The sequence below is a fragment of the Helianthus annuus genome, chromosome 4 (assembly GCF_002127325.2).
Source record: "Helianthus annuus cultivar XRQ/B chromosome 4, HanXRQr2.0-SUNRISE, whole genome shotgun sequence".
Classification (NCBI taxonomy): Eukaryota; Viridiplantae; Streptophyta; class Magnoliopsida; order Asterales; family Asteraceae; genus Helianthus; species Helianthus annuus.
The window spans coordinates 34,586,052-34,600,260 of record NC_035436.2 but is presented as its reverse complement, the minus strand read 5'-3'; the positions used below and the strand labels follow the sequence as shown (position 1 = coordinate 34,600,260).

Below are 14,209 nucleotides of genomic sequence, written 5' to 3'. Positions count from 1 at the left end.
CTCAGCGCTCCCTTCAATCCAAGAGAGTGTTTACTTGTTAAACACAATTTGTGAGTATACTCGATCCCTTTTTGCTTTACGCACTTTTGGGTGTTACATACATTATCTATATTCAAATCACAAACGACACATAACGCAAATACTATTTATACGCTAACCGTTATTGCATGCTACGTGTTATTCGATGAATGCTTGTATGTTATGTTAACACAGTGATTGTTGCCTGACACCTTAGCAACGATAGTACTATAGTTTGGACTCAGCACCTGTCGTGGATAGGGGTTGTTAAGGGCTTTACTTCACGTGTCCCAGTGGGGATATGTGTTGCGTATTCTACAACTCACAGTCACGTCTGTGCATATTTCTCTGGCGATAACCTACTTGCCTTCACTTTGTACATGTTACATGTTGGTTATGCGTAAACGATTTCAAACCCTATTATTATTATTATTATTATCAAACTTGTATGCTCACCTTTACACTATGTGTATTGACCTCTATTTTAACGTATGTGACAGGTGTTTGAATGCTTAGGATGCTGTGCTTTACCTGCTTTCGTGGAATCAAGTAGGGAGAGTCTAGAAACAAATAAAGACAATTTATTTGCTTATTTAAATCTAAGTTGTCGGAACATGTTTTGTTTTGAGGATAACAATGTCTGTAATAATTTGATTGCTTGGTAGATTATGGTATGGGACATAATATTAACTATCCGGTAATTTAGTTGTTATGGAATTTCTCTTGACAATCTGTTTCGCTCAGTGCCATGCCCCGATGTTTCCGTCATCGATTGGGGTGTGACATGCGGTGGGTGGTGGTGGCCGGACGGGTGTATTTAAGGTCTAATTTGACCACAGTCAGGTCTAATTTGATAGATAGTCAGGTCTAATTTGATAGATGGTCGGAGGTTTATGTATTAATGAACTATGTTTGGGTTTTAGTTTTCGTATTAATGAAGGTTTCAGTTTGCTATTCAAAAAAAAAAAAAACGATAGTGTTGGTTTATGGAAACTTAGTCCAATCAATTTGGTTTATAGAAAGTTGAAATAATATTGAAAAGTTGACTGAAATATGGTTGACTTGTGGATAAAAGTAAAAAAAAAAAATTTGACTTGTGAGTGTATTTAACAATACCAAAAAAAAAAACATACATATTTACGGCTCATTTAATACACCAATAAATACATTAAAATTTTAATGCCTTTACTTTTGCAAGCACAATTACACTCATTTAAAACACCAATGAATACATTTTAATGCCTTTACTTTTGAAAGCATAATTCCATTAAGACCCCTGTACTGGTAGAGGATTTGGGTTTTTTTTTCCAAAACGCCACATCACGCCGAACCACCCCACCTTGGTGCGTTTCCACGTATATTTGGGTTGGGCGTTTCCTTAAAAACGCCGGAGAAAATGGAGAATGACCAATCAAGGTGAACGTTGGGCAACGATCAATTCTCAACGACTACCTTTTTTTTAATTCAGCTTCAATATATATATACACACACACACACTCACAACGCACAATATCACTATAAAAATAAATACAAAACCACACCACCTTTTCAAAAAACGGATTCCCCCACATCTTCCTCGTCCGTTGAAAATTATTATTACGAAGAGTTTTTAGCGGATGAGGATGGGTCGACCGACGAGGAGATCGAGCAAGAGACGGTTATGAGTGTGTGTCAGCTCACGATGAGGTATATGAAACACGTTAGTCGGCCTCCACACCCAATTTTGCAAAGAGAATATATGGAACGGGAGCGGATGTTGGAAAACGCTCGTTTGATAAAGATTACTTTGACGAAGCACCGACTTACCTAAACCCAAATATTTTTAGTCATCGTTTCCGGATGAGTAAACCATTATTTCTACACATTACCGGAGACTTGGAAAACACGTTTGATTATTTTAAGCAAAAACCGGAAGCGAGAAGGTCACTTGGATTTACCGCTATTTAAAAGTGTATTTTAGCGCTAGGAGTTTTTAAAGATGGCTGAAAAAAAACACGCGATACCTTGTAGTATTTTTGTCACGGTACACTACACGCCAAAAAAAATCCTACACGCCACAAATGACAACGGTGTATGAGAGATGGATTGGAAAAGAGAATAAAAGGACAAAAAACCCCTCCGCCTTGATTATATCACGCGCCACGTGTTCGGCCAGGATCCATTCTCATCGTTTTCACACTTCCAACCGTTTTCTTATGATCTCGTTTCTATATATGTATATAAATAGGGTGAAGATCATTTCAGAACCCTAAATATTTACAGAACTCGCAGAACTACTAATAAACAATCTTTTTATTCATATTTTTTTTTATATTTGAAGCACTTTTATTTTTTTATTATATGTATTTGTATGATTACATACATGTTAAGAGTAGTTTTATCATTTTTTGTATATAATTTTATAGTTACACATATGTAAATTAGTTTTCTTTTACATATATGTAACTAATTGTTATACATATATATAATTGGGCTATTACAGATATGTAACTACTCTTAATATGTATGTAATCATAAAAATACATATAATAAATGATAAAAGTATCCAAACTATAAAAATATACATATTAAAATGATTATTTATTAGGAGTTCTAAAATGTATATAATTAGGCTATTAGAGTTCCTAAATGAACCCAACCATATATATATATATATACACACCCTATATATATAGGGTAAGGTTCATGCGAGAACCACCTTTATTGCGAGAATCAATGTGAACACAACCTAAAATAGCTAAAAAAACCTAACCCCCCAAGCTAAATGCTAAAAATTAAACCCCCAAAAAACCTAAAGAAAACCTAAACCCCCCCCCACCCCCACCCCCCAAAAACATAAACCCCCCCACCCAAGCTAAAATGCTAAAAATTAAACCCTCAAAAAACCTAAAAAAATAAAAAAAAATCTAAAAAAATAAAAAAAAAACACACAATTTTTTTAAACATTTTTTACATTAAAATCGCTACTTTTAGTAGCAATATATATATATATATATATATATATATATATATATATAATTTTTTTTTCGGCTACTAAAAGTAGCGATTTTTTTATAAAAAATTTTTGTGTGTTTTTAGCTATTTTTAGGTATTTTTGATTGTGTTCACATTGGTTCTCGCGGTTCTCGCAATAAAGGGTGGTTCTTAACGGATCATTCTCCTATATATATATAATGATATAATAGGGGTAATTTGGTCATTTAACAATATTTAACAGAATAATGCTAACAGCGTTAAAAATTTGAACTCAAAGCGTTATAAAATGAGAATTTAGCGGTTCAGGGCGTTAAACTTTTTCATTTTAGACTTAGGTGGTTAAAACTACTAATACACAGAGACCCAAAAAGTAATTTACTCTTTTTTTTATAAATTTAAAAATCAGACATATTGCTACATAAATAGGATTACTATGTATTTAGTCACAAGTTGAAGCATGTTATTCGTAAGTCATGTGCCACTGTTTCTTAGAGTATGCATATCTTTATTAAAGAAGAGTGTGTTGATCTTCCGATTCTTGGCCAGTTAGCCAATCATGGATGCCATCAAAGTGTTGTTTAAACTGAATTGCATAACCAGCAAAGTAATGATGATCATAAAAATAATAAGGGTTCAATAGAAGAGAATCATTGCTATTCACATACAACACTACCACAGGAAAAACAAATATTATTAGAAGGGAAGATAACTTTTCTTACCAAAAATGCTACGACCATATGTGTTGGTCCATAGGTCTTTAATGAGTGGAAACTGTAATGTCAGAAAACAAGCAATGGGAAGGCACGTCAATGCAGCTACTGGAACGAGCATCCGTGGGTTGTTCCGGCAAAACATAAGATATAAGGTAGCACCAAAAGCTACGAGCATGGCTGTTGTTGAGACGAACAAGGTGGTTAGACCAATCATCAACTTTGTAGGCAACTTGAAGAGGAAATCTTGCTCAGAGAATCGTGCAGTGAGGATTGACAGAAATATTAACAAAGATGTAGCAGATGTGAACAACGATATGGCATCTGCTATTGCGAACACTTTGAAAGCAGTTTTGTTAGTAAACTCTGGTATCCCATTGTCTTGATTGTTCCCCCCTGGCACTGTAATAGCTGCCGCGAATACAATGGTCATGATTAAGGCCGCTGTAATTGTGTATGATTGTGCAGTCTCCTTCATCCATTTTTCTCCCTCAATCACTAACTCCTTATGCTCTTTAGTAAATACCATTTGAGGTGTTTCTCCCGAAGAGTTCTTTTGTATGCTGTTTAGAGACCACGCAGATTCTTGGACTTCCTACAGGATTATAATATCTTTTTTAAGTAAGCTACATACATGCTTTAATAATATATAAAAACAATTAAAGGGGAAGATTCATTGGGGAACACTAAAAAAGTGGGGAACAGCGGGGAACCGACTCAAACGAACTCCGATTAGACTCATTCCAACGGCGTTGGAACCAGCTCGTCGAACCCTAACTAAGATCTCTTAACCCTAAACTCTAAATCCTAACTCCTAAACTCTAAACCATAAAACTAAAAAATAAGGCTAAAACCTATGCCAAACTGTAAAATCTAAACTCTAAACCCTAAAAGGCTAAACCCTAAAGGCTAAACCTAAAGCTAAACCCTAGAGCTAAACCTAAAGCTAAACACTAAAGCTAAACCCCTAAAACTAAACCCTAAGGCTAAACCCTAAAAGCCAAACCATAATATATTTAGGGTTGAGGGTTAAGAGATCCTAGTTAGGGTTCGACGAGCCGGTTCCAACGCCGCTGGAATGAGTCCAATCAGAGTTTGTTTGAGTCGGTTCCCCACTGTTCCCCACTTTTTTAGTGTTCCCCAATGAATCTCACACAACAGCAATTAAAATCTAAATCCTATTACCTTAAACCATTTAAGTTCACTTTGTATTTGAAGAGCCGCACCAGATATATGATTCAGTTTGTCAGAAGGTGCCAACCTAGCAGCCAAATGCAAGAGATTGTTCCCAAAAGGGTCTTTGATTGTCTTGTAGATATTTTTGTGTCCACTCATCTGATATAGTAGGTTGTAAACCTTTTCTGAACGGGTGATCACAGCATATTGAATAATGTTGTGTCCATGTTCATTGGTACTCCAAATTGCATTTGGTAATTCAGACACAATTATTTTTACAACCTCGTCTGCATTTTGTCTTGTCGCTTCAAGAATCGCATTGATGTAATGTTCATGGTGAGAACTGGCGTCTGTTTTACTTTTTATAAAAAGACACATATATTTTAATAGATTCTTAGCATCATTATAATTTTTTTGTTTTCTTTCTATGGCTTCAACAAACTTGAATCTGGACAGCAATTTGAAGTTATAACCTAAAATTATAAACGAGCATGTAGACCCTTCAAACATTCTTTCCCAAAAGTTTAGTTTACTTGGGAAGTTTTGAGCTATAGCCATCAGCACATTGTGAATTTCAGTCAAAGGCATATACTCTTTTACACAAAAAGATTGCGACGCTAAACCTGCAGATATAATCAAGAAGAAATGATCAATAAATATAGTTACCAAAAGCTCCAAACTAGTACCATTACCTGTCTCTCTCTGTGTCTTGATCAGAAACTTTGTAGAATTTACGCAACAAATAGTAAGACGTCTCGAAATGCATATTAGAAAGAGCTCTGGCTAGTGGCCTTTGACCGTCGTTGTCCTGGGCAAACAACAAATTAGGGGTGTGCATGGGTCGGTTTGGTTCGGTTTTTACTATTAACCATAACCATAATCACTAGTTCGGTTATGGAGTTTTGGTAACCATAACCATAACCAAACTTCGGTTGTGGTTAATCGGTTATGAAGTCGGTTATGGTTCGGTTTTGGTTAATTTCGGTTAAGTAACCAAGCAGGTTTGAAATAAATAGGGTTGTGCACGATTTGAACTTAGCTTGAGCCTATTTTATAAGATAACAGAGACTAAACTTTTTGGTTAAACTACCGATTTGGGGTTCTTTTTAATAAGGTAATTCTCAAACAAAAAAAAAATTATGGACATCACACCTTAGTTCTTTATTAAAATAAATGGCATCTACATCAAGATCATTTTGTTACTAAAATACTTTTATCTTAGTAAAAACCTTCTATATGGTTTTGTAAAACACAAATCCATTATATAAAGTTAGCATTACAAGTTTGATTCGGTTTCGGTTATATCGATTAACCAAAGCGTCATAACCATAACCATAACCATAACCGATTGAGCGGTTATACAAAGTTTCATAACCATAACCATTGGTTATATTGGTTATCGGTTATTAGTGGTTCGGTTATGTCGGTTATGGTTCGGTTATCGGTTATGGTGGTTAATTTGCTCACCCCTACAACAAATCACGGTTTCTTCCAACCAACAACTCGGCAGCCTTAGTGTTGCCAACAATAGCAGCAACATGAAGCAGCGTGCTTCCATCTGAATTTTTCATATCTAGTGATGGTGTAGCCAAATTCAACATATTAATTAAAAACTCCTCATCGTTAGTACTGGTAGTACCCACTGCCACATGGAGTGCGGTGTTGCCATCTGCATGTAACAACCCCTTGTCTCAAAATTTCCTTAACTCTCGGAAATGATTAGAGTAGCTGCATACAATCTTCCCAATGCTTTTCTTTTGTTCTTTTTTATTTCTTTGATTCCTGTTCTCTTTTCTTCTTCCACTTCTTTTATTTCTGATGAAATTGGATCGATTAAAGTAAACTGAGAGCAAATAAGATATAAAATGTAAAGGAACCAATATTGATAAACTTGAATGTGATTGTGATGAGAGCATCCAGAATAAAAAAACACAAAAACGTATAAAAACATGCCTAATCAGCCGACACATCATAAAAACACTCATTCTTCAAATAAAGACAGGTGACAGGTATTTACAGGTGTGGCCAAACATCCGGCCAACCATCACATTAGTTCACAAAAATCTTATAGCTTTTTTTTTTTTTTTTTACTACAAACCTCTGTTGAAATATAAACCGAATATTAAACATAAGGGTCTTAGTTGTCGTATTTGAAAGTGTGTGTCATATGTATGTGTATGAAGTCTAGGGTTAGTATGTAAATTGTCAAAAGTCAAACATTGTATCATTTCTAAGCAATGCATCTTCCCAACATTAGGGTTAGAGTAAATTACAAGTTTTGTCCTTTACGTTAACACCCTTTTCCAGACAGTGTTTTTAGACGTAAAAGTTGACGAGTTTTGTACTTAACGTTTCAAAATCTTGCATGTTATATCCTTTCGCTTAGCTTTTTGTAGAACTACTTCAGTTCTTGAAAAGAATTTCACAACTAATGCCATGTTGAAAAAAATTTCAAAAATAGTGCCATTTCCATTTCAAATGGCGAGTTGGTGTAAAATGTATGTCTTGTACTTAACAATTCAAGGAATGTAAGAGATGTGTAAGAGAATAATGATTGGGTGTAAGAGAATAAAGTGAAATTGTTATTTGAAATGACAACTTATGACAAATCGCCATTCCAAATGGCAATTTATGAAGAATCGCCATTCCAAATGGCAATTCATGACACATTCTGACACACAATGGTAAATCGCCATTAAAAATGGCTATGTATGAAGAATCACCATTCCAAATGGCAATTTATGACACATTTTGACAAACAATAGTAAATCGTCATTTCATATGGCTATGTACTGATTTTCTAAATTATTGTGAGACACTTTTAAAAATATCCGATTATTGGGTTTTTGCCTTAAAATAGATTCCCCAAAGTTATATTATATCTGATTATATCATTCTCCAATTTTGTGGACTTGTTAAGATATTCAATTATTTGAGTGAAGAATCAAAGTTATATATTTTAGAGATGGATATTAAAGAGGAATTCATAAAAAAATGTTTATGTTTTAAAATATGGACCTTCTAAGGACCGGATATAATTCGATGGGATAAATTGCTCATCTTTGAAATTGTGAATGTGTTATTCCCTTTTATAGAGGAAAAACTTCTAAAAAACTAAAAACATATTTTTTTAAAGAATTAAAACAAAACATTATGCATTACAAACACATAATATCAAACCTGTTTAATATCTTATTACACATGGCCCGGGCCTAATCAAACAAATTAGTGTCTCAATAATCGGATATTTTTAAATGTGTCTCACAATAATTTAGAAAAACAGTACATAGCCATTTGAAATGGCTATTTACTGTTGTGTGTCAGAATGTGTCATAAATTGCCATTTGAAATGGCGATTCTATATACATAGCCAATTCAAATGGCGATTTACTATTGTGTGTCAGAATGTGTCATAAATTGCCATTTAGAATGGCGATTCTTCATAAATTGCCATTTGGAATGGCGATTTGTCTAAGTTGCCATTTCAAATGGCAATTTCACTTTATTCTCTTACACCCAATCGGATGGCGATTTTGCTATAACGTGCAGGTATTTGAAACGTTAAATACAAAACTCTTCAACTTTTGCACCAAAGGACACCGCCTGCAAAAGAAGGTTAACGTAAAGGACAAAACTTGTAATCTACACTTAGGGTTATATAGATCCAAACCATGGATGCAATTGTTGATCACATGTATATCGAAAAAGTGCAGAAATTCTAGCAAGTATTATTCAAATTCATTGTATTGTTTATTCAATTTTGTCTTAAACGAGTTGACGCTAACCCGCGCGTTGCGGCGGGACATAATCAAAGCAGAAAATATATATAGTGAAAACTGACAAAAAGTGTTTGATTATATGTTAAACTGACACCAATCGAAACCAAATTAGACGACGATTTATTGATTTGAGATGAGTAATTTTTATACTTAAAAGCAATTTTGCCCTCACCATTCTAGAACATGTCATAGTGCAACCCATAAATATCCAAGTAGAACGTCATGTATTGACATACAAATGAAAGTTTCCATGAATCATTGATCTTATAAAAGTGTACTTTTCTTGCTAGTTAATTAAGCCTTAATTTAATGCATATTAAGTAACAATTCTCTAAATAAGGTCAAGTAGGAATTCCCAGAATTCCCATCATAGTCATGGATATAATTTTCATTGAATTATTATATCTTTTTACCACACACTTACACTTGTAGTTGATGTTTAAACAATGGTGCACCTGATGGATGTTTTGGTATGGAATCACTTAATTTTAGACCAAATTAACTGACCTAAATTTTCACCAATAATTAACGAAACTTACTACCAAATCTAGACTATGTGATGTCTCGTAATCGGTGATGCCCTGCTCCACCGACGCATGAGGTGGCCATTTTTGTAAGTCAAATTTATTCTTGGCCATTTTCGTAAATTTCTCTTTCGTTTTCCCGCTTCCTCGTGTCCACTTCCCCTTCCTCAAAACCACTTCCATCGCCGGCGTTCAGTTGACTCTGGTTGCCGACGTTTTCCGACTCCAAGATCTTACCTTCATCCTTCGGTACCACCGTCTCATAATCGTCTTCTAAACAATCCGGAATCCAATTCCCATGTCTTCTGAAACCCATACCCGGAATGTTTTATCCTGCCATATTAGTGACACCTCTTCCGTTATTCTCTTGTCATCACCGACTAGAACCCCCACACATACCATTAAGAGATCACTGTCCTTTTCCGAAACCTAAGGTGGTTGAGCCACAATACCATAACGATTACAGATTGATACTAGCACTTCATTCGTGAACAGATGGAGTGGGACACCATGGACACGTAACCATGCTATTCGCTTAAAAGCCATTGCCTGTCCAATCCACAACTCAGCATGATAAAACCATTCCTTCTACAATTCACTACTGTGAAGAAACTCATGTGCCACATCTTCATGATCAAACACAATCATCAAGTTGAAACCCCCCATGTATTGGATCTCTATACCTGAAACACCGGCAACCGCAAGTTTCTGATTAATCGAGATCAGTGTGTCGAAGTTCCGAACCCTAAAAATCAATGCCCTGTCGTGCCGACAGGACCAGGAAGCAACACCCGGATCCAAATGGATGACTTTCTCCTCCCTGGGATGCTCTATATTGACATTCAGCACTCCACTATAAGACTAGCCTGGTCTGGTGAAACTGTCCAACCTAGGTGATGGACGTGGTGCAGGTCTAGCCATCACCTAGGTTGGACAGTTTCACCAGACCCGGCTAGTCTTATAATGGAGTGCTGAATGTCAATATAGAGCATCCCAGCGAGGAGAAAGTCATCCATTTGGATCCGGGTGTTGCTTCCTGGTCCTGTCGGCACGACAGGGCATTGATTGTTAGGGTTCGGAACTTCGACACACTGATCTCGATTAATCAGAAACTTGCGGTTGCCGGTGTTTCAGGTATAGAGATCCAATACATGGGGGGTTTCAACTTGATGATCGTGTTTGATCATGAAGATGTGGCACATGAGTTTCTTCACAGTAGTGAATTGTAGAAGGAATGGTTTTATCATGCTGAGTTGTGGATTGGACAGGCAATGGCTTTTAAGCGAATAGCATGGTTACGTGTCCATGGTGTCCCACTCCATCTGTTCACGAATGAAGTGCTAGTATCAATCTGTAATCGTTATGGTATTGTGGCTCAACCACCTTAGGTTTCGGAAAAGGACAGTGATCTCTCAATGGTATGTGTGGGGGTTCTAGTCGGTGATGACAAGAGAATAACGGAAGAGGTGTCACTAATATGGCAGGATAAAACATTCCGGGTATGGGTTTCAGAAGACATGGGAATTGGATTCCGGATTGTTTAGAAGACGATTATGAGACGGTGGTACCGAAGGATGAAGGTAAGATCTTGGAGTCGGAAAACGTCGGCAACCAGAGTCAACTGAACGCCGGCGATGGAAGTGGTTTTGAGGAAGGGGAAGTGGACACGAGGAGGCGGGAAAACGAAAGAGAAATTTACGAAAATGGCCAAGAATAAGTTTGACTTACAAAAATGGCCACCTCATGCGTCGGTGGAGCAGGGCATCACCGATTACGAGACATCACATAGTCTAGATTTGGTAGTAAGTTTCGTTAATTATTGGTGAAAATTTAGGGTTTATTCTGATTATTTAATATTCGCAACAATAGTTATGTCTGACTAGTTTGAGGCTATTTGTTAGGTTTAAAATTCGTGAGTTTATTGCTGCTGGTTATTGTTATAATTTATAAAGATATTCAATTGATAGATAATTAGATATGATAAAGTAATGAAACTAGTTGGAGAATATGTTTGCTGAAACAAAGCTGATGAGTAACAACCTCCCAAAGCATAAATTATAAACCTTGCTTATGTCATTAACTGTCATTAACTTTTTGTTCCTGTTTGGTATGTTTATAATGTATGGGGAAGATTCATTTGAGAAGAAATTTAGTGTGAGAAGAAAAAGAATAAAGGGTATATTAGTAAAATACTATTTCATTTATAACTCATATCATTAATTTTTAACTCTTTAATTAATTAGTCAACTAATCATTAATTATCCTACATATAATCTACAAAACCTACACATATCAAAATTTTCCTACATATACCCTACACATTATAGAATTTTATCCTACACAGTCGAAATTTATCCTACACGCCTCGAAATATATCCTACACAACTCGTAATTTCTCCTACACAACTAGTAATTTATTCTACATTTTAAATTAAGTTGTTTTTTTTTAATTTGAAAAAAGTATATATTTTGAAAAGGAGTTACAAATTTAATTTAGTTAGTTATTAAAGGGTAAGAATACAAATTAATGATTTTGTAAGTTTACCAATATACTCTTATATTAAAATTAAATGCAAATATTAAATGAAGTAAAATGAAGCATTCTTATTGGTTGAAACTTCTTCTTTTTTCTTCTTACAAAAAAATTCTTCTCATTTAATCCCTCCACTATAATGTAAATGCTGCAACTATAGTATTAGAGGGTAAGATTAAAACCAAGGGTATGATAAGTGACAAGTTTGTGATGTGATCTACACAATCACATTAAGTGGTTTTTGGGCTGAATTAAGTGTTAATGGTTCCGCTTCTAAAATCTAATTCGGCTGTGACATCTAATTATGAACTTGTTATATGAAAATTTACAATTCATATATAGCAAATTGTTCAGTAAAATAGTACTTTTTGTTCTCTTGAGTCTTTCTAGTATAAGAGCATTCTCGTCCAAACCATCAAAATATGTGAGGGGTAATTTTTATATTATAAAGGGTATAAAAAATGGTTGTGAGTGGAGGAGAGAGAAAATGTTACTGTTCATCTGTATATTTTAGGGGACACTGCTCATCTAGTATAATTTTTTTAATATATATTGAAAGTAGTTGTGAGTGAAGGAGAGAGAAAAATGTAATGATAATATTATTTAATTGAAAAGGAGAGAAAAAAATATTTGTTTTTAGTGAAAATATATTAATATAGGAGTTGTTTTTTAGTGGAATGTATGTATAATTTGATGGATTGGATGAGAAATAAGAGCATTCACATTCATTCCACCAAATTGTGTGAGTAGAGTTTTTATAATATAAAGAGTATAAAAACTGGTGGTGAGTGAAGGAGAGAGAAAATGTTACTGTTCATCTGTATATTTGAGGGGACACTGTTCACCCCTATAATTTTTTAATATATTTTAAAAGTGGTTGTGAGTGAAGGAGAGATAAAAAGTAACGATAAATGTATAAAAATATTATTTAATTGAAAAAGAGAGAGAAAATATAGTGTTTTTTATTGTAATTTAAGGTGAAAATATGGTGGAATCGAGAATCCTCTAAGATAGACTATAAAACACATGGTTTCAATTGTTTTGATGTTTATTATGTTAGGTTAATTTCGACTATTTGATGTTTAGTTGTTATTTTTATTTGAATGTTATATATGATTTTGCAAAAGATATTTTTTTATATAATATTGAGATTTTGTTATTTAATTTGAGTGTTTTATATAATTTCGTAGTTTTCTTGAAATGTAATTTTAATGAAAAAAACAGGAAAACTAGAAATCTCGAAAAGCGTATTGTGACAAATGTATCTTAAATGCAAGTGGTGGCTAAATTGTGACAATATTTTAAATAAAACCATGTTTTCTAGTAGTGAATTTAAAAGGGTGTACAGGGTGGGTTAGGGAAACCCATCGGCAACCCCCTTGTGCCGATCGGGAAACCACCGCCACCCCCTTGTGCCGATCGGCGTTGATAATCAAGAGGATGATTTCGGCATGCACCTGCCGCAAGCAGCAAAGAGAAGGAAAGAGAGAAGTGGTGGGCCCATACCAATCATATGTTTTTGTTTTTTTTTAAATGGTTTGTCTAATCTCAATTTAGGCATGCACCCCTTGTGTTTTCTGCGTAATAGACAAAAGTTATAGGCAAATTAATGGCACTATTCAATTAGATAGGGGAAACTTTGTCTAAAGAGATTAGCCATGCATCCTTCACACCACTAACACCAAAACAATAATTGGTTTCGAAATCCAAAACCCTAATATAAAGTCATATGTGAAGAAGAGATGCACGCACCTGCTGCAGCATCTTGTAGAGGAAGAGCAGGAGGACCATAGATAGTGTGCAATTTATCCCATACATCTTTTGAAGTGATATATGTGTTTGTTTTGACAAGAATGACGACGACCTCGAGTGGTTTTTGTGATAGAGAACCAAGAATCCAGCCTTTGACGACTGCATCTGATCTTCTCCACAACCTTTGGTCACCCGAAACACTACTGTTCTCTGTGGGTAGGATGAAATGAAGCATATCATGACTCTCTAAGAGACATAACATCTGTATTCTCCACGCATCATAGTTGTCCCGACCACTCAGCTTCATTGTAACAATATTTGGGGCACAGACAAGTGTTGGGTATCCAGGATTATAGGAGCTTGAGCCTGCCATTGCAATGTGCTTCTTCTTTTTTTTTTTCTGCTTCTTGTCGTATTATATGCACAATCCAGATTGAGATTAATTAATGCACACAGATCCAGATCAGATTAAAAAAAATAAATGGACGACTTTAACACTATGTTCTCAAGTCATTTAACAGGGGGAGGTGAGGGGAGGGGAAGGAAAATTTTCTCTCCTAATCTCTCTAATTTGGGAGGATGAATATATGGTCATATTTGGTCATATTTTCTTCCCTTTTCCCTCCCCTCCCCCTGTTAAATAAAACTCGGGAACATGGTTTTTCATATTTTCATCTCTTTTCTCTCCCCTCCCCCTGTTAAATGAGTCTCGGGAACAGAGTGTAAGTCAACTTTTAGAGT

General features: G+C 35.1%; 1 protein-coding gene across 2 annotated transcripts; it reads right to left on the bottom strand.

Moving 5' to 3' along the window:
• Positions 1–3,587: 3,587 nt before the first annotated feature.
• Positions 3,588–13,916, bottom strand: LOC110936110 (ankyrin repeat-containing protein ITN1). Of its 2 annotated transcripts, none has more exons than XM_035989158.1 (5): positions 13,469–13,916; positions 6,348–6,723; positions 5,573–5,688; positions 4,890–5,503; positions 3,588–4,299 (listed from the first exon to the last, which is right to left on the bottom strand). In XM_035989158.1, exons 4-5 carry the CDS (start codon positions 5,466–5,468, stop codon positions 3,688–3,690), a joined length of 1,191 nt encoding a protein of 396 aa, XP_035845051.1. In that variant the 5' UTR covers positions 5,469–5,503; positions 5,573–5,688; positions 6,348–6,723; positions 13,469–13,916; the 3' UTR covers positions 3,588–3,687. The 2 variants fall into 2 exon arrangements, with proteins under 2 accessions (XP_035845051.1, XP_022034135.1); XM_022178443.2 differs by having other exon boundaries at positions 6,348–6,695.
• Between the last annotated feature and the right edge of the window lie 293 nt (positions 13,917–14,209).